General features: G+C 39.3%; 1 protein-coding gene across 14 annotated transcripts in view; it reads right to left on the reverse strand.

The window, feature by feature from the left end:
* Positions 1-2,585: 2,585 nt before the first annotated feature.
* The window catches only part of SANBR (SANT and BTB domain regulator of CSR), a 72,613-nt gene continuing 49,351 nt past the window's right edge, over positions 2,586-25,847 (reverse strand). For 4 of the 14 annotated variants that reach the window (XR_010149514.1, XM_001160471.6, XM_024354367.3 and 1 more), the window contains 6 exons: positions 25,405-25,496; positions 24,086-24,114; positions 23,931-24,004; positions 23,355-23,443; positions 19,885-19,976; positions 16,897-19,035 (listed from right to left, as the gene is read on the reverse strand). Coding sequence is in view for 6 of the 14 variants with exons in the window: in XM_001160471.6 (XP_001160471.4) it covers positions 18,999-19,035; positions 19,885-19,976; positions 23,355-23,443; positions 23,931-24,004; positions 24,086-24,114; positions 25,405-25,496 (413 nt within the window). In the remaining 8 variants the exon portion in view is untranslated. Of the gene's footprint in view, positions 3,759-6,933; positions 7,074-16,896; positions 19,036-19,884; positions 19,977-23,354; positions 23,444-23,930; positions 24,005-24,085; positions 24,115-25,404; positions 25,497-25,847 lie in introns of those variants that run through there. The other 10 variants (XM_024354366.3, XM_003309028.7, XR_010149510.1 and 7 more) reach the window with 8 other exon arrangements.

Consider the following 25,847-nt stretch of genomic DNA (forward strand, 5'->3'; position numbering starts at 1 on the left):
ATCTCTGCTCATTGCAGCCTTGACCTCCCTGTTTCAAGGGATCCTTCTGCCTCAGCCCTCTAAGTAGCTGAGACTACAGGCATACAACACCACGCCTGGCTAATTTTTGTATTTTTTGTAGAGATGGGATTTTGCCATGTTGCCTAGGCTGGTCTTGAACTCCTGAGTTAAGCTATCTGCCCACCTCGGCCTCCCAAGGTGCTGGGATTACGGGCATGAGCCACCACACCTGGTTTTAATCTATAATTTCAAAGTTAAAATTTTTTTAAGTCAAAACTATGTAAAAAGTTATGCTTAGAAAAGTCTAGCTTCCTCAGTTCTATCCCTTCCACCTATTCCTTCCTCTGTCCCCCAGAGATAACCTAGTTCATTATTTTTGGTACATCTCTGTTTCTTTTTTTTTTTTTTTTTTTTTTTAGATGCAGTCTCACTCTGTCGCCTGGGCTGGAGTGCAGTGGAGCAATCTCAGCTTACTGCAACCTCCGCCTCCCAGGTTCAAGCAATTCTCCTGCCTCAACTTCCTGAGTAGCTGGGATTACAGTCATCCACCACTATGCCCAGCTAATTTTTTGTATTGTTAGTAGAGACGGGGTTTCACCATGTTGGCCAGGCTGGTCTTGAACTCCTGACCTCGTGATTCGCCCACCTCGGCCTCCCAAAATGCTGGGATTACAGGCGTGAGCCATCATGCCCAGCTACATCTCTGTTTCTTTTTGCAAAAATAAATACATATATTTGTTTTTGGACTAATGTAAACATACTGTTAACTGAAATAGTAAATGTACTGTACTGTTAAAGAGAATCTATTAGAGTCTTGTTTGTATTTCTTGAACAAAATTATCTTGCTCTATATAGTTCTTTCTTTCCATATCAATTCACAGAAATCATCATTGTCCTTGCTCTGTTTTTTTTTTTTTTTTTTTTTTTTTGAGGGTCTTGTTCTGTCACCTAGGTTGAGTGGCATGATCTCACCTCACTACAGCCTCAACCTCCTGGGCTCAAGCAGTCCTCCCACCTCAGCCTCCTAAGTAGCTGGGACCACAGGATGTGCCACCATACCCAGGTAATTTTATTTTTTGTAGAGATGACATCTCACTATGTTGCCCAGGCTGGTCTTGAACTCCTGGGCTCAAGCTTTCCTCCCACCTCAGCCTCCCAAAGTGCTGGCATGACAGGAGTGAGCCACTGTGCAAAGCCTGTCCTTGTTTTTTTAATAGCTGTGCAATACTCCAGAGTGCTGATGTCCTATTATTCAACCCAGTCTCTTGCTGATGGACATTTGAGTTGTTTCCACATTATTGCTATTGTGTATAAATAACTCTACAATGAGTAGTCTTATGCTTGTATTGTTTTATATTTGTCAAGTTGTATCTTCATAGTAAATTCCTAGAAGTTGCATTACTGGGCCAAAAGATAAATAATATATGAGCATTAGGCTGGGCGTGGTGGCTCACGCCTGTAATCCCAGCACTTTGGGAGGTCGAGGCGGGTGGATCACGAGGTCAGGAGATCGAGACCATCCTGGCTAACACGGTGAAACCCCGTCTCTACTAAAAATACAAAATATTAGCTGGGCGTGCTGGCGGGTGCCTGTAGTCCCAGCTACTCAGGAGGCTGAGGCAGGAGAATGGCGTGAACCCAGGAGGCGGAGCTTGCAGTGATCCAAGATCGCACCACTGCACTCCAGCCTGGGTGACAGAGCGAGACTCCATCTCAAAAAAAAAAAGGGCAAAAGGGCTAGCTGTGGTGGCTCACACCTGTAATCCCAATACTTTGAGTGGCTGAGGTGAGCTGATCACTTGAGCCCGGGAGTTTGAGACCAGCCTGGACAACATTGCAAAACCTTATCTCTACAAAAAAATAAAAAATAAAAAATAGAAAAAAATAATCAGCTGAATGTGGTGGTGTGCACCTGTAGTCCCAACTATTTGGGAGGCTGAGGTGGGAGGATCACCTGAGCCAGATAAGATCAAGGCTGCAGTGAGCCATGATCACATCACTGCACTCCAGCCTGGGCGACAGAGTACGACTCTGTCAAAAACGAAAGAAAAGGAAAGGGAAAAGGAAAGGAAGGGAAAGGAAAGGGAAAGAAAGAGAGGAAAGAAGAAAAGAAAGAAAAAGAGAGAAAGAAAAAGAGAAAAAAAAAAAGAGAAGGAAGGGAGGGAGGAGGGAGGGAAGGAGGAAGGAAGGAACGAAGGAAGGAAGGAAGGAAGGAGAGAAGGAAGGAAAGAGGGAGAGAAAGAGAAAGAAAAAGGAAGGAAGGAAGGAAAGAAGGAAAAGGGCTCCATGCAGCATTTACCTAGCTTGCCTTTCCATCTTTTGCCCTGTGAGGACACAGCAGGAAGGCCCTCACCAGACCAAATGCCAGTTACTTGAGCTTAGACTTCTCAGCCTCCAGAGCTGTGAGAAATACATTTCTGTTCTTTATAAGTTACCCACTCTGGGGTATTCTGTTATAGCAGCATAAATGGACTAAGACAATGGGCAAAGGATATAAGCAGGTAATTTTCAAAAAAGAAAACATAAGTGACCAACAAACTTAATGAATGTATGTTCAACCTCATAAATAATCAGGACATATAAATAAAAATAAACAGACTATTTATACTCACTGCACTAGAAAAAGTATTGTTTATCAGTACCTGCAGTCATCATTCACAGACATTCAGATCCTAAAGGTAGGAGTGGGAACTCTTTGAAGTTAGATGTGGTCACAAGACTTGTTAAAACAAGTGTGAGCCAACTAATTGTGAGCAGAATTGATATCGTCACTTGTGTGCAGAAATTGAGAAGAGCCAAATTTGAGCCCTTTAGTCAGTTTTTTCCCCTACTTCATTGAAGCAGGTGTCAGGATGGAAGATCCATCAGCCCTGGTCCGAGTGACTATGATAACAAAACTTCATGAAGAAGAAATAGACCGTTGAATTAAGACACTGAGATTTTTGTGATTGTGTTACTGTAGCATAATTTAGTTATTCTGACTGATATAACCCCGATTGTTGGTGAGGAAACAGAACAACTGGGACTTTCATATGCTGCTTGTGAGCCTAAGCTGGTACAACGCCGGAGAAAACTTTTTGCAAATGTTTAGTCAAGTTCACAATGTGTATACCCATGTAAGCACAAGAAAAATGAGTGAAAGTTTTTGCTACAACATTAAAGAAAAAACTGAAAATAACCTCAATGTCCATAGACAAGAAATATATATTAGTAGATTAATAGAATACATTACTACTGAGTAGCTAAAATAAACTTAAGCTACCTGAATCAAAATATATAATTCTCAAACAGAGTCTAAAAAATTGCATGAGGATATGTATAGTATGAGGTCACTATATAAAGTATACATAGCATATTATGCTGTAGCTACATAAAATATGTAGTAAAAGTATAACAACATGCATGGGCATAATAAGCATCAAATTCAGAGAAATGTTCACTTCTGGGAAAAGAAGAGGATGCAGGATCCTCGGTGATAGGGTATTTGGAATGTTTTATGTCTTATTTCAAAACTTCAAATGCTACTATGTAAAAATGCTGGGTGGTGGGTACCTGGATATTTGTTGTATTATCCTCTGTACTTTTCTGTCTACTTGAAATACTGAATAATAATTAAAAAGAAAATACAAGCAAGCAAAAAGAAAAAGAAAAAATATCTATAAGGCTTCCTCTCCTGCTCCAACTCTGAAATCACCTTAATTAATATATCGCTGTAAATCTGTCCAATGTTCTTCCATATCTTTGTGTCTCTGCCTCACCTGGATAGGAAGAAAAAGGGTGGTAGTTCTTCAGATAACTACAGTAAAGACAGTGTGCAGAGTTTAGCAGGCTATGTACTCTATACCTTAATTTACATATTTAGGAGATGTTGTTTTGCCAACTTAAAAATATTTACTAAAAGGAGAAACATTTCATTATTATTATTATTATTATTTAGACAGGGTCTCGTTCTGTTGCCCAGACTGGAGACTGGAGTACAGTGGCATGATTATCACTCACTACAGCCTTGACCTCTTGGGCTTAAGTGAGCCTCCCACCTCAGCCTCCTGAGTAGCTGGGACTACAGGCATACACCACCATGCCCCGCTAATTTTTTTTTTTGTAGAAATGGAGTCTCACTATGTTTTCCTAGGCTTGTCTCACATTCTCAAGCGATCTTCCTACCTTGGTCTCCCAAAGTGTTGGGATTACAGGTGTGAGCCTCATTATTATTATTGTTGTTGTTGTTGTTGTTTTTGAGACAGTCTCATTCTGTCGCACAGGCTGGAGTGCAGTGGCGTGATCTCGGCTCACTGCAACCTTTGCCTCCCGAGTTCAAGCAATTCTCTGCCTCAGCCTCCCAAGTAGCTGGGATTACAGGCACCTGCCATCACGCCCGGCTAATTTTTTTTTATTTTTAGTAGGTGCAGGGTTTCACCATCTTGGCCAGGCTGGTCTTGAACTCCTGACCTCGTGATCCACCCACCTCGGCCTCCCAAAGTGCTGGGATTACAGGCATGAGCCCCCACGCCCAGCCTAGCCTCAGTATTCTTTAAGAGTTTGCATCAGTTTGCTTGCCATCATCTTTTTTTTTTTTTTTTTTTTTTTTTGAGACATAGTCTCGCTCTGTCGCCCAGGCTGGAGTGCAGTGGCGCCATCTCGGCTCACTGCAACCTCTGCCTCCCGGGTTCAAGTGATTCTCCTGCCTCAGACTCCTGAGTAGCTGGGATTACAGGCGCATGCCACCATGCCCAACTAATTTTTGTATTTTTAGTAGAGACAGGGTTTCACCATGTTAGGCTGGTCTTGAACTCCTGACCTCGTGGTCCACCCACCTCGGCCTCCCAAACTGCTAGGATTACAGGCGTGAGCCACTGCGCTTGGATGCCATCACTTATATTGATTTGTTTAGATTCTTTTTTCTTTTTTTTTTTTTTTTTCAGACGAGTCTCGCTCTGTTGCCCAGGCTGGAGTACAGTGGTGCGATCTTGGCTCACTGCAACCTCCACCTTCCAGGTTCAAGTGATTCTCCTGCCATAGTCTCCCGAGTAGCTGGGACTACAGGCATGTGCCACCATGCCCAGCTAATTTTTGTAGTTTTGGTAGAGACGGGTTTCACCATGTTGGCCAGGCTGGTCTCGAACTCCTGACCTCAGGTGATCCGCCCGCCTCGGCCTCCCAAAGTGCTGGGATTACAGGCCTGAGGCAATGCGCCCAACCTTGATTTTTTTAGACTCTTTAAACTTTTTTCCTTTCTCAATTTTCAGAACTATAAGAGACTTCTAAATGCTTAGAGAACCTGTGTTATTAATATACAAAAGCATGACTCTGAAAACAGGCAATTCTGGCACTGAAGAGCATCAGATTTAAACTTCATCTCGTAAGTGGTTTTCTTTGTTCTTTTTCTGCTTTCTTTCCCTTTTCATATTTGCTTTCTATAATTCCCTATGTATTTTAGCTATAATTTCTCTTATCAGCTATTTCCCAGTATTCTGTTTCCTTCTACAAATGATATACACGTGGGCTGAGGCAGGCCAAACTTAGAGCTTAATGTGGTTTTCCTGCACTTTTAGCACCACCTAATGATAGTGCTCTGGTATAAAGAATCTATGCTTTCCTGATTTTTTTATGCTCCTGAACACATTTCTAGCTGTGGCTTACAGTGTTGGTCTTTTAACGATTATCATGTCACATAACAGTATAGTTTTCAACCTGTCTGCACAACAGAGTCACCTGGTTACCTCTAAAAAATGCTGTCATTAGGCCCAAATCCAGAGCCACTGTCAGAGAGGCATTAACTCTTATTCATTGGACAAAACTAGATGTCATTTAAAAGTACTCAGTTCCATCACTTACTGGGAAGAGTCAGCTTTCTTCCCTTGGTATATAACTACATATACTTATGGTATTATATGACTAATCATGGCTAAAAATGAATACACTTGAGAGATCCCTTCAAGTACTTGTTCGTGATATATACTAATTCTGACAGTTGCCTACATTTCTTTCTCTTAATTTTTTTAAATTTGGGCAAATATATTAAACACATAAAAGTGCCATGATTAAAACAACCAACAGTTGTATCTGCCATTCAAAAATGAACTAAAGTCTGCAACCTCCGCCTTCCCGAGTTCAAGAGATTTTCGTGCTTCAGCTTCCTGAGTAGCTGGGATTACAGGCGCGTGCCACCACACCTAGCTAATTTTTGTATTTTTAGTAGAGACGGAGTTTCACCATGTTGGCCAGGCTGGTCTCGAACTCCTGACCTCAGGTGATCTGCCCACCTTCTCGGCCTCCCAAAGTGCTGGGATTACAGGTGTGAGCCACCACTCCCAGCCAAAAAAATATTTATTTTTGAGTCTCGCTCTGTTGCAAGGCTGGAGTGCAGTGGCGCGATCTCAGCTCACTGCAACCTCCACCTCCCAGGTTCAAGCAATTCTGCCTCAGCCTCCCAAGTAGCTGGGACTACAGGCACGTGCCACCACACCACCAGCTAATTTTTGTATTTTTAGTAGAGACGGGGGTTTCACCATGTTGGCCAGGATGGTCTCAATCCTGACGTTGTGATCCGCCCACCTTGGCCTCCCAAAATGCTGGGACTACAGGCGTGAGCCACCGCGCCTGGCCAACAATATATTTCTAATAGAGCAGAAGAGCTGGTCACAGAAACAAGACCAATAACAACAAAACAATGAGAACATGAGACTGCTAAAGTGTGCCAATGTTGTGAGCACAATACCACATAGAAAGAAGAGGTCAGCAGCTTCATGAAAGAGGAGATTTGAGCAGGGCCTTGAACAAGGGAACAATTTCAATAGGCAGCAAACAAAAGGCAACCATCTAGGTGGGGGAATAATGTGAGCCAAGCCAAAAATGGGAATAAGCACAATACAGTTATTTCTAAAAGTCTTTCATGTGGTCTACTAATAATAGCTAACATTTTTGAGCACTTACGATATGTCAAGCAGTATTCCAAGTCCTTTCATGTATTAATTCGTTTAACACAGCAACACTGGCATCAAGAGCACACTGCTCAAACCACTTTTTCTGTTGCTCTTAGACACAGTGCCGTCTCTGGGTCTCAGTTTGTCTGTCTGTAAAAAAGCAGATAATAACACTACCCTATGCATGATGGATATACACACCCAGGCAAACACAAGAAGAGATTAAACAAAATGATGTAGCTGTTAGGATAAATTGGTGAGATTGTGGGTTATATTTCTATTACCCAAATGCAATTTGATGCAATACTGGCCTTTTTGAAACAGTTTTCTTGCAATATAATCCACATATCATACAATTTGCCCATTTAAATGGTACAATCCAGTGGTTTTAAGTATACTCTCAGACTTATGCAACCATTACCACAATCACTTTTGAACATTTTCATCACCTCAAAGAGAAACTCTGTAACCTTTAGCTATCATCCCAGGTGCCCATATCATTCTTCTCTCTCCTTCCCTAAGCAACCACTAATTTTGTCTGTCTCTATATATTTGACCATTCTGGACATTTTATAAAAATGGAATCATATGTGACTTTTTGTGATTGTCTTCTTTCACATAGCATGTTTTCAAGGTTTATCCATGTTGTAGCACATATCTACTTCATTCCTTTTTAAAATTTTTATTATTTTTTTTTGTAGAGATAGGGTCTCGGTATGTTGCCCAGGCCGGTCTTGAACTCCTGGGCTCAAGCAATCCTCCTTCCTTGGCCTCCCAAAGTGCTGGGATTACAGGCATGAGCCACCATGACCAGCCTTCATTTTTTATTGAAAGTGAAATTCACATAAGAAAATTAACAAAAGTGTACAATTTAATGACATTTAGTGCATTCACAATGTTGTGCAACCACCACCTTCATCAAGCTTCAAAACATTTTCATTACCCCAAACAAAAACCACACATCCATTATGCACACATCCATTATGCAGTCACATTTTCTTCTCTCCAGTCCTGAAGAATTTTTTTTTTTTTGAGACAGAGTCTTGCTCTGTTGCCCAGGCTGGAGTGCAGTGCAGTAGTGTGTTCTCAGCTCACTGCAACCTCCACCTCCTAGGTTCAAGCGATTCTCGTGCCTCAGCCTCCCCAGTAGCTGGGATTACAGGAATGCACCACCATGCCCAGCTAACTTTTGTACTTTTAGTAGAGACTGGTTTTCATCATGTTGACCAGGCTGGTCTTGACCTCCCGACCTCAAGTGATCCACCCGCCTTGGCCTCCCAAAGTGCTGGGATTACAGGCATGAGCCACTGCACCTGGCCAGTCCCTAACAATTTATAATTTGCTTTCTGTTGCTATGGATTTACCCATTCTGGATATTTTATATAAATAGAGTCATGCAGCGTGTGATCTTTTGTGTCTGGCTTCTTTCACTTAGCAAAATATTTACAAGGTTCATCCTTTTTGTGACTGATTAATATTCCACTGTATAGACATACGACATTTTCTTTCTCCATTTATCAGTCAATAGACATTTGGGTTGTTTCCACATTTTGGCTATTGTGAATAGTGTTGCTATGAACATTTGTGTACAAGTATTGGTTTGAGTACCTGTTTTCAATTCTTTTGCGTATATATCTGGGTCATATGGTAACTCTATGTGTTTAACTTTTTGAAGAACTGACAGGTGGCTTTTCAAAGTGGCTGCATTATTTTACATTCCCATCAGCAGTGTAGAGGGTTCCAATTTCTCCACATCCTTGGCAACATTTGTTGTTATGTAGCTTTTTGCTTATAGCCATTCTACTGAGCGTTAAAGTGATATCTCACTGTGGTTTTGATTTGCATTTCCCTGATGGCCAATGATGTTGAGCAACTTTTCATGCGCTTACTGACCATTTGTATATCTTCTTTGGAAAAACGTCTATTCAAGTCTTTCACCATTTTAAAAATTGGGTTATTTTTCTTTCAAATGTTGAGTTGTAGGCATTCTTTATACATTCTGGATACAAGTTTCCTTATCAGATACATACTTTGTAAACATTTTCTCACATTCTGTAAGCTATCTTTTCACTTTCTTGATGTTCTTTGAAGCATAAAAGTTTTTAATTTTGGTGTCCAATTTATTTATTTGTTTGCTTGTTGCTTGTGCTTTTATTGTCTTATCTAAGAATCCTTGCCAAATCCAAGGTCACGAAGATTTACCCCTATGCTTTCTTATAAGAGTTTTACAGTTTTGACTCTTACATTTAGGTCTTTGATCCATTTTGCGTCAATTTTTACATATGGTGTGATGTAAGGATCCAACTTGATTATTTTGCATTAGCCTGTCTAGCTATCCTAGTGCCATTTGTAGAAAAGACTATTCTTTTTCACCCTTGATGAAAATCAGTTGACCATAGAAATGTGGGTTTATTTCTGGACTCCCAATCCTGTTCCATTGATCTGTATGTCTATCCTTATACCAGTACTGCACTGTCTTGACTATTGTAGCTTTGTAGTAAGATTGGAAATGGGAAAGTGTAAATCTTCTAACTTTGTTGTCTTCCAAAATTGTTTTGGCTATTCTGAATCCCTTGAGTTTTCACATAAATTTTAGAATCAGCTTGTTAATTTCTACAAGGAAGAGAGTCTCTCACAAGTCTCTCTGCTAGAGACTGTGGTGAATCTGTAGATTAAGTTGAGGAATACTCCCAACATAATAACATTAAGTCTTATGATCCATGAACATAGAATGTCTTTCCATTTATTTAGATGTTAATTTCTTTCAACAATATTTTATTTGAATGTTTTCAGAATGTTTTCTGTTTCTTTTGTTAAATTTATCGTTAAGCTTTTAATTTTTTGATGTTAAAAGTTGTTTTCTTAATTTCAATTTTAGATTTTTCATTGCTACTATACAGAAATAAGTTGATTTTTTCATATTGATCCTATATCCTGAAGTATTGCTGAACTCAATTATCTGTCCTAATTTTTTTTAGTGATTTCATAGAATTTCCTGCATACAGGATCAGGTCATCTCTAAATAGATACAGTTTTACTTCTTTTCCAATTTAGATGCATTTTATGTCATTTTTTGGGCCCAACTGCTCTGGCTAGATCCTCCAGTACAATGTTGAATAGAAATGTTGAGAATGGGCTTGTCTTGTTCCTGATCTTAGTGGGAAAGTATCCAGTTCTTCACCATTAAGTGTAATGTTAGCTGTGGGGTTTTTGTAGATGTCCTTTATCAAGTTGAGCAAGTTCCCTTCTATGTTGTTAATGTTTTTTACCATGAAAGAATATTGGGCTTGTCGATTGCTTTTTATGCATCTATTGAGATGATTGTGAGACTTTTTTTTTTTTTTTCCTTTTTTTTGAGACAGAGTCTCGCTCTGTCACCCAGACTGGAGTGCAATGGTGTGATCTCGGCTCACTGCAACCTCCACTTCCCAAGTTCAGGCAATTCTCCTGAGTAGCTGGGATTACAAGCATATGCCACCACTCCTAATTTTTGTATTTTTAGTAGAGACAGGGTTTCACCATGTTGTCCAGGCTGGTGTCGAACTCCTGACCTCATGATCTGCCCGCCTCGGCCTCCCAAAGTGCTGGGATTACAGGCGTGAGCCACCACGCCCAGCTGATTGTGAAACTTAAAAAAAAAATTATATTGATACAGTGTATTACATTAATTTTCAGATATTAAGTCAACTTTCCATTCCTGGAATAAATCTCCCTTGGTCACAGAGTATAATTATTTTTGTATGTTGCTGGATTGTGCTAGCGTATGTTGAGGATTTTTGCATCTATATTCATAAGAGATACTGGTCTGTAGTTTTCTTTTTCTTGTGATACCTTTGTCTAGTGATGTCTGGGCTTTTCTTTGTAGGTAGTGTTGGACAGTTAGTTAAATGTCTTTAGTTGTTATAGAACTATTCATATTTTCTCTTTCTGAGTCAGTTTCAGTAGTTTGTGTCCTTCTAATAATTTGCTCATTTAATCTAAGTTATCCAATTTATTGGCACACAATTGTTCACAGTACACCTTTATAAACTGTAATCCCAGTTGTTGCCTGGAGCAACAACTGAGGAAATAATTTAAAAATATATAGTAAAAAATCATTTAAAAATTAATGTTACATCAGAAAATATTTACTTAATGCAAAAGAAAGTAAAAGAGGAATAAAGAAACAGAAAAGATAGGAAGCATGGAGAAAGCAAAAATTATATGTATTACCATATATACATCTTAACATCAGAGTCTGCTTCACATTTATAATAAATTCCAAAGAGATATAGAAATATTATTCCTATATAGCTCCATTCCCTGTTTCCTCTTGTGGTATTGTTATACATACGTATGTTACAAACCCAGTAATACATTGTTATAATTTTACTTTTATACTTTTTTAAAAAGCTGAGGGAAGAAAATGGAGAAAAAATATATTTATAGCTTTTATTGCATTAGCCTATAAATATATATTTATAGCTTTTATTGCATTAGCCTATAAATACATATTTATAGCTTTTATTGCATCAAATTTATTTCTCATTTCTGGTTCTCTTCATTTGTTCCTGTATTACCACTGGGAGTCATTTCCTTAGTCCAATATAGCTTTGCTCCCATCCACCTCCTTTGTTCTGTTATTGGCAAATATATTACATTTCTTTGGTATAGTCCCAACAATAAAATTATATACATATTCAATTGCTTTTTTAAATTAGTTAAGAAAAGAAATATGCATGTCATCTTTACTAATGCTTTGTGTGTGTATTACTGTCTAGAGTCATTTGTTTCAGCCTCAATAACTTTTTTTCTTTTTTTTTTGAGATGGAGTTTCGCTGTTGTTGCTCACGTTGGAGTGCAGTGTCATGATCTCGGCTCACGGCAACCTCTGCCTCCCAGGTTCAAGTGATTCTCTTGCCTCAACCTCCCGAGTAGCTGGGATTACAGGTGCCTGCCACCACACCTGGATAATTTTTGTATTTTTAGTAGAGATGGGGTTTCACCACGTTGGCCAGGCTGGTCTCAAACTCCTGACCTCAGGTGACCCACCTGCCTTGGCTTCCCAAAGTGCTGGGATTACAGGTGTGAGCCACCGTGCCCGGATGCCTCAATAACTTTCTTTTAGTATTTTTTGTAAGGTGGGTCTGCTAGCAATGAATTATCTCAATTTTTGTTTATCTGGGAATCTCTTCATTTTGCCTTCATATTTGAAAGACAATTTTTGCTGAATGTAGGATTCTTGGTTGACAGATTTTCTTTGAGCACTTTGAATGTTATCCCACTGCCTTCTCCTCCTTCATTTTGGAACAGGATCTCCCTCTGTCTCCCACACTGGAGTGCAGCGGTGTGATTATGGCTCACTGCAGCCTCCAACTCCTGGGCTCAAGTGATCCTCCCACCTAAGCCTCCCAAGTAGCTGGAATTACAGGTGTGTGCCACTATGTCTGGCTATTTAAAAAATTTATTTGTAAGGCCAGGCACGGTGGCTCATGCTAGTAATCTCAGCACTCTGGGGGGCCGAGGCAGACAGATCACCTAAGGTCAGGAGTTCGAGATGAGCCTGACCAACATGGTGAAACCCCGTCTCTACTAAAAATACAAAAAATTAGCTGGGCATAGTGGCAGGTGCCTGTAATCCCAGCTACTTGGGAGGCTGAGGCAGAAGAATCGCTTGAACCTGGGAGGTGAAGGTTGCAGTGAGCTGAGATCGCGCCACTGCACTCCAGCCTGGGCAAGAAGAGCAAAACTCCATCTCCAAAAAAAAAATTATTTGTAGAGATGAGGTCTCCCTATGTTGGCCAGGCTGGTCTTGAACTCTTAGCCTCAAGCAATCCTCCCTCCCTGGCCTCGCAAAGTGCCTGGATTATAGGCATGAGCCACTGTGCCTGGGCTGTTATCCACTGCCTTCTGTTCTCCACTGCGTCTGATGAGAAGTCAGCTGTTGATCTTACTGGGGTTCTCTTGTAAGTAAGGATTCTTTTTTTTTTTTTTGAGACAAGAGTCTCACTGTGTCACCCAGGCTGGGGTGCAGTGGTGTGATCTCGGCTCACTGCAACCTCTGCCTCCCGGGTTCAAGCGATTCTCCTGCCTCAACCTCCCAAGTAGCTGGGACTACAGGTGCATGCCACCATGCCCGGCTAATTTTTTGTATTTTTAGTAGAGACAGGGTTTCACCGTGTTAGCCAGGATGGTCTCAATCTCCTGACCTCATGATCCACCCACCTCAGCCTCCCAAAGTGCTGGGATTACAGGCGTGAGCCACTGTGCTGGGCCATAAGTAAGGATTTTTCTCTTGCTTCTTCAAGCTTTTCTCCTTGTCCTTGCACATTTTTTACTATAATGTGTGTTTGTGGATTTCTTTGCATTTAACCTCTTAGAGTTTGTTGAGCTTCTTGGATGTGTAAAGTTTTTCATCAGATTTGGAAAGTCTTCAGCCCCTATTTCTTTAAACATTTTTTTCTCTTCCTTTCTCTCTCTCCTCTCCTTTTGGAACTTCCATTAGATGTATGTTAGCGAGCTTAATGATGTCTCATATTTTTCTGAGGCTCTGTTCATTTTTCTTCATTCTTTTTTTCTGTTTATAATGTTATTTTTAGACAAAGAAAAAAGTGGGGAAAAGGTGGGAAAAATATAAGGATGGAAAACAGTTACCTAATCACTTTGGTGAGCTTATGAGATGCTCATAATTCCATAGCATCTTCCCCATAAAACGCTGCAGTGGTTACTTATCCAAGTGTTCATGTTTAATATACTGTTGAGATAAAAGGGTGGCCATCAGGTCAGCTTATTTAACTTTCTATTCTGCTCAGAACTTGAAGCTACCCAGATTTCTGCAGAATTCACCTGGACTCATGTCTACATCAAACTAATCTAGTGTATCTTTCCATAGGGTGACAGACAAACTGATCTTGAGAACCCATGACAAGGTATTTGTGACAAGGCCTCTATCTGCTGAAACTCCAACAGGTGCAGATTAAAATGATGCCGGGCTGGGGACAGTCCAGATATTGGAGATACCATCCAAAAATATGAACTCCAGAGGAAGGTTTTTAGTGTCAGCTGCTCCAGTCACTGTTCTAGGCACTGGGGACACAGCAGTAGTCAAGAAGACCAGGTCTCTGCTCTGGCGTTCACATTTTATCACGGGATACAGATTGCAAACCAACAAATAAAGGAAAGAAAGTATCAGAGTAATAATGTCAGTTATGCACAGAAATAAACTATGAGGATGTGATGAGAGTGACTTGGATGAATATTTTATACTAAGCACATAGGAAATACCTCCTGTGAGGAAGTAAGATCTAAATTAAAACCTGAATTATAACAGCCTTCTAGACAGCGGGAATGGCTAATGTCAAGGAACAGAAAAGTGGGAATGACTTACTACATTCCAACGTAGTAAATAAGATGGAAAATGAAGTCTGAGAGGCAGCCAGGGGGTAGGCCATGTAGGACTAGTGTAGGTTGGAATTTTTTTTTTTTTTTTTTTTTTTTTTTTTGAGACAGTGGCACGATCTTAGGTCACAGCAACCTCCACCTTCTGGGTTCAAGTGATTCTCCTGCTGCAGCCTCCCAAGTAGCTGGGATTGCAAGCACCCGCCACCACGTCCAGCTAATTTTTCTATTTTTTAATAGAGATGGGGTTTTGCCATGTTTGTCAGGCTGGTCTCAAACTCCTGACCTCGTGATCTGGCCACCTTGGCCTCCCAAAGTGCTGGGATTACAGGCGTGAGCCACCGCGTCCGGCCTGAAGGTTGGATTTTATTCTAGGTTTGATGGGATGCTATTAGTGTTAAGCAGGGGAGTGATGTGATCTGAGCCACATCGAAAAATCACGAACGTCGCTTTGAGCACAAGTTATACAGAAGTTGAAATGGAAGCTGGGGAATTACTTATGAGGCATTTGTAGTACTTCATGCAAAAGATGTTAATAACTGGGGGTGGTGATAGTGGAGATAGAAGCAAATGGATGTGGAGTACGTATGGGACTTGCTGACAAATTGAATGTCAGATGTGAAGAAAAGAGAAGAATAAGGAATACTTTCTAGATATTTGCCTTGTGCACTTTGGTAGGCAATAATGCCATTTACTGAATTGGAAAAGAATGGGTTTGAATAAGCAGGGAGTTTGGGGGCAGGAATGGGAAGGGATATCACAAGTTCTGTTTTGATTATGTTAATTAAGTTGGAGATACCTACTGGTACTCCAAGTACAAATGTTAAGCAGTTGAGTAAACAAGCCTGAAACTACCGAAAGTGCACTCGAGTTGCCTGCTTTCAGTCTGAAGAAGCTGCCAGTGAGGCAGGAGGCCTCTAAGAGAAAATTTTCAGGCAACCCAAGGGAAAACTATTTCAAGAAGGTGTTGGAATGTATTGATAGACACAGATTCCAACCCCAGTATGTAGTTTACTATGCCTCGCTGAATGTTCTCTTCCACCTGTAAAATGAGGATAATGCCCAATTTGGCGGCGGGGGCGGGCGTTGTGAGGCTAAAGGAGATAAGGAATGTATCAGGAACATGATCTTTAGCATAACCAAAGCATTCAACAAATAGCAACTACTAGGACCATCACCTTCAGTTTGGTAAGAATTGGCTGTGTTCATGAACAAATAGTAAGAAGCAAACTGGCTATATTTTCTCAAGGAAAGATACATCTTAGAAAGAGAGCTGCTGTTAGACTTTGCTATGGCCTTCACTTACTGTCCTTCAGTTGAAGCCTCTTTGAAAACAGCAGAGCTCCCTACCACATAGTTCCCTACCACGTATCAGGAAACAGTATTCTTTACCTAGCTCTTTCTACAAATGCCACTTACTTTGCCTAAATAAGACATTTGATATGATTTGCTTGTAAGTTTCAAATGATGCCATAGAAACCACGAAAAGTATTAGGTGCCTCCTTTCTTGCACTAAATACATATACGCACACACATACACAGTCTTAACTCAAGTTACAGGAAAAGGGATATGAAACTCTCAAAGAATTTAGGCTACCTTCCACATGTTAACATAACAATGCAACAATAATAGCAAACATTTATGGAGGGCTTACTATAGGCCAGAAAGTACTGTGCTAGTTGTTTTAGATCTATTAACTTATTTAATTGCCCCAAAATCTTATAAGGGTGGAATAATATTATTCTTGTACCGTCTTCCCCAATAGATCAGCTTTAAATAGGAGAAAGAGAGTTAGCCTATTAGAATTAAACTGGCTAGCTATCCCAGTCCTGAGAGGTGTGACATAGTTGCTCAGTGAATAGCTGAAGGTTGGCTGCAGAATTAATTCCAGGAACTAAAGACAAAATACATTTTTTTTGGTTTGTTTTTATATTATAACGTGCCTTTAGTAGACAAGCTTGACAGAGCTTCAGCCTCAGCTTCCAAAGCAATAAGCACATCTCACAGTACCTGGCTGAGTATTGTGAAGAAGGAAAGTAACAAATAAATGCAATTGTGTACAATCGGCATTGTTATCAGATCATCTTTTCTGAAATATTTTAACCCTTAAATGTTTAGTAAATCTTTACCAGCATAACCTCATTTAAAATAATCTTTTTTTTTTTTTTTTTGACAGGGTCTTGTTCTGCTGCACAGGCTGGAGTGCAGTGGCACAATCACGGCTCACTGAAGCCTTGCACTCTCAGGCTCAAGCAATTCTTCCACCTCAGCCTCCCTAATAGTTGGGACCACAGGTGTGTGCCACCATGCCAGGTTAATTTTTTTAATTTTTATTTTTATAGAGACGAGGTCTCACTATGTTGCCCAGGCTGATCTTGAACTCCTGGGCTCAAGCAATCCTCCTGCCTTGGCCTCCAAAAGTGCTGGGATTGCAGACGTAAGCCACTGTGCCTGGCCTAAAATAATCTTAAAACTCAAAAATTTCACCTTGTAGCAGAGATAATTTTCCATGAAAACCTGTGGAATCTAGAGCTACTCCAGACTTTTTTTTCTGAGAAGATGGAATAATTCAGATAAAGAGACTTTCCAAACAACTTTTGTCATTAACATTTATTTCAATTAAAGAAATGTGAATCCAGGATTAATGTAAGGTGAAATATTAAAGTATCTGGCAAAAGAAATGCTATTAAGAGTTTAAGTAAAATGTTTGCAGTACCAGTGCTATGTATAACAGACAAACATTAACAAAATTAAAAACACATTCTTTTTTTGTTTTAAATTGAGATGGAGTCTCGCTCTGTCACCCAGGCTAGGAGTGCAGTGGCATGATCTCAGCTCACTGCAACCTCTGCCACCCGGGTTCAAACAATTCTTGTGCCTCAGCCTCCCGAGTAGCTGGGACTACAAGTGGGTGCCACCATGCCTGGCTAATCTTTTTGTATTTTTAGTAGAGATAGGGTTTCACCACGTTGGCCAGGCTGGTCTCAAACTCCTGACCTCAGGTGATCTGCCCGCCTCGGCCTCCCAAAGTGCTGGGATTACTGGCGTGAGCCACTACACCTGGCCAAAAGCATTCTGAAGAGAATCAAATTCTGATAAACTCTGGTTTGTAAAAATCAATTCAGTGGTACAGTCCTCCCAGGGGAGAAGCAGTTTGCCTTTTTACCATCAGTTAAAAATCAAAAGAGCATATATATTTTTTCCTTATCTAGTCGTGACCATTACAGCACTGTTTACATGTACAAATCCAAATCCTTTAATCAGAAAACACAGTAAACTACAAAAAAAACTCTGGTATTTAACAGAGTACTTACATATAATATGTACTATAAGACATTTTCTTTCGAAAATAAAAGTCTATTTCCACAGTATCAAACAATTGAAACAAATATAAATGGGAACAAAATTTCTAAACAGCAGTTCAAAAACCTTGGCAAAGCCAGTTATCAAATAACATCTAGCTTCATTTATCAACTAAAAGACTCACTAAAAAGAATGATTTCTGTACGTGTAAACTGAGTGTAACACTTCAATATTTCAATGGAAATTGCTCTTTTGTCACACATTATTAAAGTCTGTTCTCTGAATAATTTGAAGAAATGTCAGTTATAAGGCAAATTAAGACTTAAAAAAATAGAAACAGTGCATCTTAAAGTTTTTCAGAGACCTACATATAATTTACAAACACATAATTTATTATATGGTTATAGTTTGGAACAAATTTTCCCTGAGCACTCTTTCTGCCTGGTTAGAAAAATTTAAACATGATTTATAAAATAGAATTTTATTTTGATTTTTCTTGAATATATGCAAATTTTCACCTATCTAATGTATTTGGAAAATTTTAGACCAAACTAGCAAGTATAACTGTTTTAAGGAGTTATTTGAATTGTTATAGAAATATGGTTGGGTTTTAGAGCCCTGAGAACTGTACAGTGGGTGTCTCATATAACAGAAACGATTTACTATCCTAAAACTATCAATGGTTATTTTACCAAATTCAGAATGCCACTAGTTTCACAGAGGACAGAGTAATAATCAGTAATTCCAGCTCAGATGATCAATAGATAAGCATTAAAAACTGAAAGAAAAAAAAGTTGGATTAACATTGTACCTTCCATGATATAATGCTGAAAAAAATTAACCCTTCTGCCCAACACAGTACTGAAATATCTTACCCTGAAACTTGAGACCTGTCACTCCTTAATATTCATGCAGACTTAAAATTAGCATCATTGGGAATTTTGTCACACAACCTGCAGTTCTCAGTGCTATCTCAAGATTTACAGCTCCAAAGACATACTACAATCAGTGCCATGCATGGTAACACTACCAGTTGTGTTCCCCTAACTTTTAAGGTCTTAAAAAAACTTGGCTACCTGACAGTTTAGGCCTCTTCTTTTTCAAATAAATAAAGGAAAACACTGGGAGTCTCAACTATGCAAATTTGTAAATAATTGCTTTCTACATAGCCTAGAATCATATTAGAAGAAAATCAGATTTTAAAAGTTTCATATTTACAATTAATTTTCATAAAACCTAACTATGTATTTCTTTTAGAATTATGATTTATGTGGATTAAAATAATAATAACATAAAACAGTTGGAAGTCATTGTTCTGAAGATCTTCAAGAAGTGAGCAATTTCAGATGTCCAGAAGAGTGCCTTCTCTCTTTTTACTTATATTTTAAGGTACTTTATGCAGGACGCCCTTGACCAAAACGACTTTTAGACCTAGATTTTTTAAACAGAAAAGGAGGTCAGAATTGCTTCTAAAACAATAGGAAGTTGGTGTTCCTTTAGATTATGTTGGCTTGGCAACATCAAGGTTTAATAAATCTTCTTGCAGCTCCGTAATCCATTTTCTAAAACTCTTAACAGGAGATGTATTTTTGGAATTGAGATTTGTTACTTCTCAGAGATAATACGTTATGTACATTGTATATAATGGATCTGGAGCAGTGCCCCATAATCAAATATAAGTGGGATGAATAAAAAATATAAATGGTATCACAGCAGCTCAGTGCAAGTTTGAATTGCTACAAATGTATGAAAACACTTTCAGCTTTTTGAACTTTCTGGATTTCAGAATTATAAATAAGGAATTAGAATCTGTAATATTAATGTTCAAATCTCAGTAACTGTTAATCTCTAACAGAAAATTTGTGATGTAAAATGACATAAGACCCACCAGTTAGATTTTATTAAGAGAAATAAAATATAAAGCAAGGAGTGGTAAAGATTACAGTGATTTATATAAAGTATTAATATGTGATCTACAAACAGTACAAAAATTCTGCTACTTCCAGTAGCACTATAGCTTACATTTTTATCAGGAGTTGGCTCAGAATGAAGCTAGTCCAACAAGCAGAAAACTTTAAAAAATCCACAAAGCTATATTTTCATTAGATTTTATCTTTTAAGTTAAAATCTGTTTCTAATTAGTGCCTTGATAATATAATCATTGAAACAAAACATAAAACCAAACTCAAATGATATGTTTCTAGTGTTCATATGATTTATCTTAAAAAAAAAATTCACTTCAAAGCCACTGACACTCTGGTTTAGTTTATGCTGATTTACCTTGTGTTTTTCTCTGAGCTGCTTTGGCGTGCACTAACTGGCACTGAGGCCTTGATTTGTGCTTCCAGCCTGGAATAAATACCTCCTGCAAACTGCAGAATAAAGAAGCAATACTGTTATCTTCACAGAATCAATAGAAGCTCTGCTTTATTAAAATGGGATTACTTTTTAATTTAGAAGTAATTTTATTTTGATTTTTTAAATCCAGTCTTTTTGAGGTTTAATTTACATAAAGAAAAATGTACCATTTTAGTGTACAGGTGTGGGTTTTGACAAATGCAAACAGTTTTATAACTACTGTCACAATGAAGACACAGAAAATAGTCCTATCGCCCCCAAGAAAATTCCCTTGTTCCCCTGTCAAGTCGATCTACTTACCACTACCAATTTCTGGCAACTATTTGTCTGTTTTCTATCCCCATAGTTTTGCATTTTCCAGAACATTATATAAGTAGAATCATATAACATGTAGCCAATTGAATCTAGCTTCTTTCACATATAGGAGATTCATCCATATTGATGCATACATCAGAAGTTTGTTCCTTTTTTTTGGAGACAGCATCTCACTCTGTCAGCCAGGCTGGAGTGCAGTGGTGCGATCAAGGCTTACTGCAGCCCTGACCTCCTGGGTGATCCTCCTACCTCAGCCTCCAGAGGAGCTGAGACCTCACAGGTGTGCACCACCATGCCCAATTAATTTCTTATTTTTTGTAGAAACAGAATCTCCCTATGTTGCCCAGGCTGGTCTTGAATTCCTGGGCTCAATGTTCTTTTTGAGATGGAGTCTCGCTCTGTGTTGCCCAGGCTAGAGTGCAGTGGCACGATCTTGGCTTACTGCAACCTCAACCTTCCGGGTTCAAGTGATTCTCCTGCCTCAGCCTCCTGAGTAGATGGGATTACAGGCCTGCACCACCACGCCCAGCTAATTTTTGTATTTTTAGTGGAGACGGGGTTTCACCATGTTGGCCAGATGGTCTTGATCTCTTGACTTTGTGATCCGCCCGCCTTGGCCTCCCAAAGTGCTGGGATTACAGGTGTGAGCCACTGCACCCGGTCCAATGTTCTTTTTATATGCAGTTTGTTTTCCCATTTACCAGGTAAAGGACATCATTTATAGTATTTCTAGTTTTTAGCAATTATGAATAAAGCTATTATAAAAATGTGTGAATTGATCTGTATGGTGAGGGAATGTCTATAAGAAATTGCCAAACTATTTTCCAAAGTGACCATTCCTTTTTGCATTTCTACTAGCTATATATGAGAGTTCCAGTTGCTCCACATCCTCATCAGCACTTGGTATGGGTTTTTCCCTTTGGAGACAGGGTCTCGTTCTGTTGCCCAGGCAGGAGTGTAGTGGCGTGCTCTTGGCTCATTGCAACTTCTGCCTCCCAGGCTCAAGCGATCCTCCTACTTCAGTCTCGCAAGTAGCTGGGACTACAGGCATCCACCACCATACCCGGCTAATTTTTGTTACTTTTTTTGTAGAGATAGGGTTTCATCATGTTGCCCAGGCTGGTCTCAAACTCCTGGGTTCAAGTGATCCTTCCACCTTGGCCTCCCAACGTGCTGGGATTACAGGTGTGAGCCACTGTATCCGGCCTCATTTAGGTTTTAATTTACATTTCCCTAAGGACTAATGATGTTGTATCTTAGCACATCTAATGATATATGCTTATCTGGCATGGAAATCCTTTTTTTCATGGTGTCTGTTTACTCTTTTGCCCATTTATTTTTATTAGGTTTTTAAATTTTATTATTGAGTTTTGAGAGTTCTTTATAGATTCTGGATACACATTCCTTATCAGGTGTTTTACACATATTTTCTCATAGTTTATGGCTTGTCTTTTCATTGTCTAAATAGTGTCTTTTGAAAAGTAGAAATTTTAAATGCTGATGAAGTCCAATTTTTCATTTATGGATCATGCTTTTGGTGTTGTAGGCTAAGAAATATTTTCCTAAGGTCACAAATATTTTCTCCTATGTTTCCTTTTAGAAGTTTTATAAGGAAGTAAATTTTTTTTTCTTTTTTTTTTTTTTGAGACGGAGTCTCGCTCTGTCGCCCAGGCTGGAGTGCAGTGGCGCGATCTCGGCTCACTGCAAGCTCCGCCTCCCGGGTTCACGCCATTCTCCTGCCTCAGCCTCCCGAGTAGCTGGGACTACAGGCGCCCGCTACCACGCCCGGCTAATTTTTTGTATTTTTAGTAGAGACGGGGTTTCACCGTGTTAGCCAGGATGGTCTCGATCTCCTGACCTCGTGATCCGCCCGCCTCGGCCTCCCAAAGTGCTGGGATTACAGGCGTGAGCCACCGCGCCCGGCCGTAAATTTTTAAATAAAAGAATTAGGGCAAGAGTATGGTACTTACATAATACCAATACTAATGATAATACATAATGTCATGACTAAAATGTAATTCTAGCAAGAATATAGGTGTTTCTTGTCACCATTTTCAGCAAGATGACATCTTATTTTAGAGATGACATCTAAGCACTACATGCAGAGTTGATGAAAACTGGTACTTTCAGACAGTCGCCCGCTGGATAGTTAGCATTTGGTCAACAACGCACAGTTAACCTACTCTTGGTGTGATGACACATTTTCAGCAATGATGTACTTTATTATATGTGTTATAGATGACCTATGGACCATGGATAATAAGACATGGTGGAAAACTTTTACGTGAATAAACAGGCTAACTGATACAGAATATAAAAAAATACATAAATGTGGCCAGGCATTGTGGCTCACGCCTATAATCCCAGTACTTTAGGAGGCTGAGGCGGGCAGATCACGAGGTCAAAAGCTCAAGACCAGCCTGGCCAACATGGTGAAACCCCGTCTCTACTAAAAATGAAAAAATTAGCCGGGCATGGTGGTGCACGCCTGTAGTCCCAGCTACTTGGGAGGCTGAGGCAGGAGAATCACTTGAACCTGGGAGGTGGAGGTTGCAGTGAGCCGAGATGGCACCACTGCAAGTCTCAGTGAGTGAGACTCCATCTCAAAAAAAAAAAAAAAAAACCAACAAAAAACCCCCACATATATTTGGCCAGGTGTGGTGGCTCACGCCTGTAATCCCAGCACTTTGGGAGGCCAAAGTGGGTGGATCACCTGAGGTCAGGAGTTCGAGACCAGCCTGACCAACATGGTGAAACCCCATCTCTACTAAATACAAAAAAATCAGCTGCGCATGGTGGTGCATGCCTGTAACCCAGCTATTTGGGAGGCTGAGGGAGGAGAATTGCTTGAACCCATGAGGCGAAGGTTGCAGTGAGCCGAGATTGCACCACTGCATTCCAGCCTGGGCAACAAGAGCGAAACTCCATCTCAAAGAAAAAAACAAACAAACAAACAAACAAACACATAAATTACTCTTTTAAAATTCTGCCTTAGACATCTTTATAATCCTAAGCTGAAAATAAAAGTAGGAAGGCATATTTTACACAAGTACAATACACTAGTACACAATTCTTACTTCTTTTGCTTCCTTTGACTTGACTCGGTCCAGATCCCCCAATCTCATTTTTATTAGGTGCCCTGTAATTTCAGTCATTCGCCGTTGATCTGAAGGGAAAAAAACAGTAAACTTTACTTTTCATAAGGATGATATATAACTTTTTATTTCTCAAAAAGACTGTAATCACCTAGGGTTTATGAAAATATCCTTTGATACTATTTTACAGACACATACATCTATATATCTGTGAAGAATTTAAGTTAGCAAGTGGCAGATGACTCATCTGTGGATAATTGTGCTGCTTTTTAGATTACCATAAAACAGCCTAAAACATATTCAGTCATCTTTATGGTGAAAATAATGGGCAAAGGTCAATGTGAATGATCTCAAAACCACAGATGCATAAAATAATACATTATTCAGTGGGGTTGTCTAGTAATGAAACTCTGGTTGTTGCCTAAGGGAATATGCAAATTTGGGGCCTTACTTTAGCTAGAAACTCTAGAGCTATTCAGCATACTGTATAAAATGAAACACACACCAATCATTGCTATTTACATCCAATTTGTACATTACCCAAATAATAAAATTTACCGTCTTCTCTTTGTGCATCCTGGTTGAATCTTAAGGATCTTGTGGCATCCCACTTATTCTTCTGCATACTCACACTATTGAAAAAATTGAACAAAAATCAGCATTGATGCTTCTTTAAGAGTGGATATCCGATTGGATTAAGGAGCAATACTCACACGAAAGGAGACACATCTCTAGAAGCTGACTAAAAAAAAGTAGACAACATTAAGGCCCAATTAGAACATGTTTACTGATTAGTGCTATAGTTAGTAATAAAAAGAGTTCACTCTTACTGAGTGTGAAGACACTGTACCAAGAGCATTACAAGTGCTATTTCATTTAAACCTTGCACCAACCACATGAGACAGGCACTGTTAATATCTTCATAATAAAACAGGTTCAGATAAGTTAAGAAACTTCTCCAAAGAGATACAGACCTAGAATTTGAATCCAGCTTCATTTGTTAACCTTGGAATCCCAGCTTATGCAATTTTTTTTTTTTTTTTTGAAGACAGGGCCTCACTCTGTTGCCCAGGCTGGAGTGCAGTGGCATGATTATAGCTCACTGCAGCCTCGACTTTCTGGTCTCAAGTGATCCTCGCACCTCAGCTTCCTGAGTAGCTGGGACTACAGGTGTGTGCCACCATGCCTGGCTAATTTTTGTATTTTTTTTTTAGTAGAAATGGGGTTTTGCCATGTTGCCCAGGCTGGTCTCAAACTCTTGGGCTCAAGCAACCCACCCACTTTGACCTCCCAAAGTGCTAGGATTACAGGCATGAGTGATCATGCCCAGCCAGCTGATACAATTTTTTTTTAGAATTAACCCACTCATATGCCTGTGCTACTTAACACAAAGATGAACGTACAATGTGTCCAATGTAATTCTGTGGATCTTAACCCAGACTCAACCTATCACACATTTTTGAAATTCACAGTTTTTCTTTTAGCCAATGGTGGTTATTACTATTCTCTTATTCCTACCTGGCTTTTTTACCCCTTCCTTCAAAGGCATGGAGAAATAAGAATTATTTTTAAATATCATAAAATATAATTTATTTTTAATTTAAAAGACTATTTTTAAATTTTTGAATAAATAATATTGGTTTAAAATTCAAAAGGTATAATGGCACATATAATGAAAAGACTCTCACTTCTGTCCCTTACACGTTCAGTTCCCTTCCTGAGAGGCAACCAATTTTATCGAGTTCTTATGTAGCCTTCCAGAAACATTTTATGCATATACAAGGAAGTTATTTATATATTTCCCCCATCTACTTTACACAAATGGTAGCATACTATACCACTATACGTTTCTGCACCTTCCTTTTCTCATTTGTCAATATATCTTAGAGATCTTTAATCTCAGTCTATAAAAAACTTCATTTTTACATTGCTAGCATTCCATGTGTCTTCATTACTCTTTTTATTTTTTTCTGGCTATACTCACGTGCTTATTTTTCCATATGAACTTTAACAACAGATAATTCAGAGTTACCTTCTCCAATGCCTTTTCTTTCCTCTGGGCACAGGGTGAAGATACCTGCTTTTTTGGTTGTCTAGTGAACTTCTTTGGCTTCTCCTTTTTCCCTGATAATGAGAAGACAATGTTATAAACTTAGGCCCCATATACTTTTCCAGTCCACTTGTTACTTCTAAACAATAAGACCATTAAGAAAAACATTGTTTTAAGAAAACTAACAAATTAACCTCTGGATAAAAAGCAAATATACCATGAAGCAAAGCTGAAATTGCTTTACAGGGGTTCATAAGCTGAAATTGCTTTACAGGGGTTCATTTTCTTTTTCTTTTTTTTTTTGAGACAGAGTCTTGTTCTGTCACCCATGCTGGAGTGCAGTGGCATGATCTCGGCTCACTGCAATCTCTGCTTCAAGGGTTTAAGCGATTCTCGTGCCTCGGCCTCCCAAGTAGCTGTAAGAA

Source organism: Pan troglodytes, chromosome 12, assembly GCF_028858775.2.
Source record: "Pan troglodytes isolate AG18354 chromosome 12, NHGRI_mPanTro3-v2.0_pri, whole genome shotgun sequence".
Classification (NCBI taxonomy): Eukaryota; Metazoa; Chordata; class Mammalia; order Primates; family Hominidae; genus Pan; species Pan troglodytes.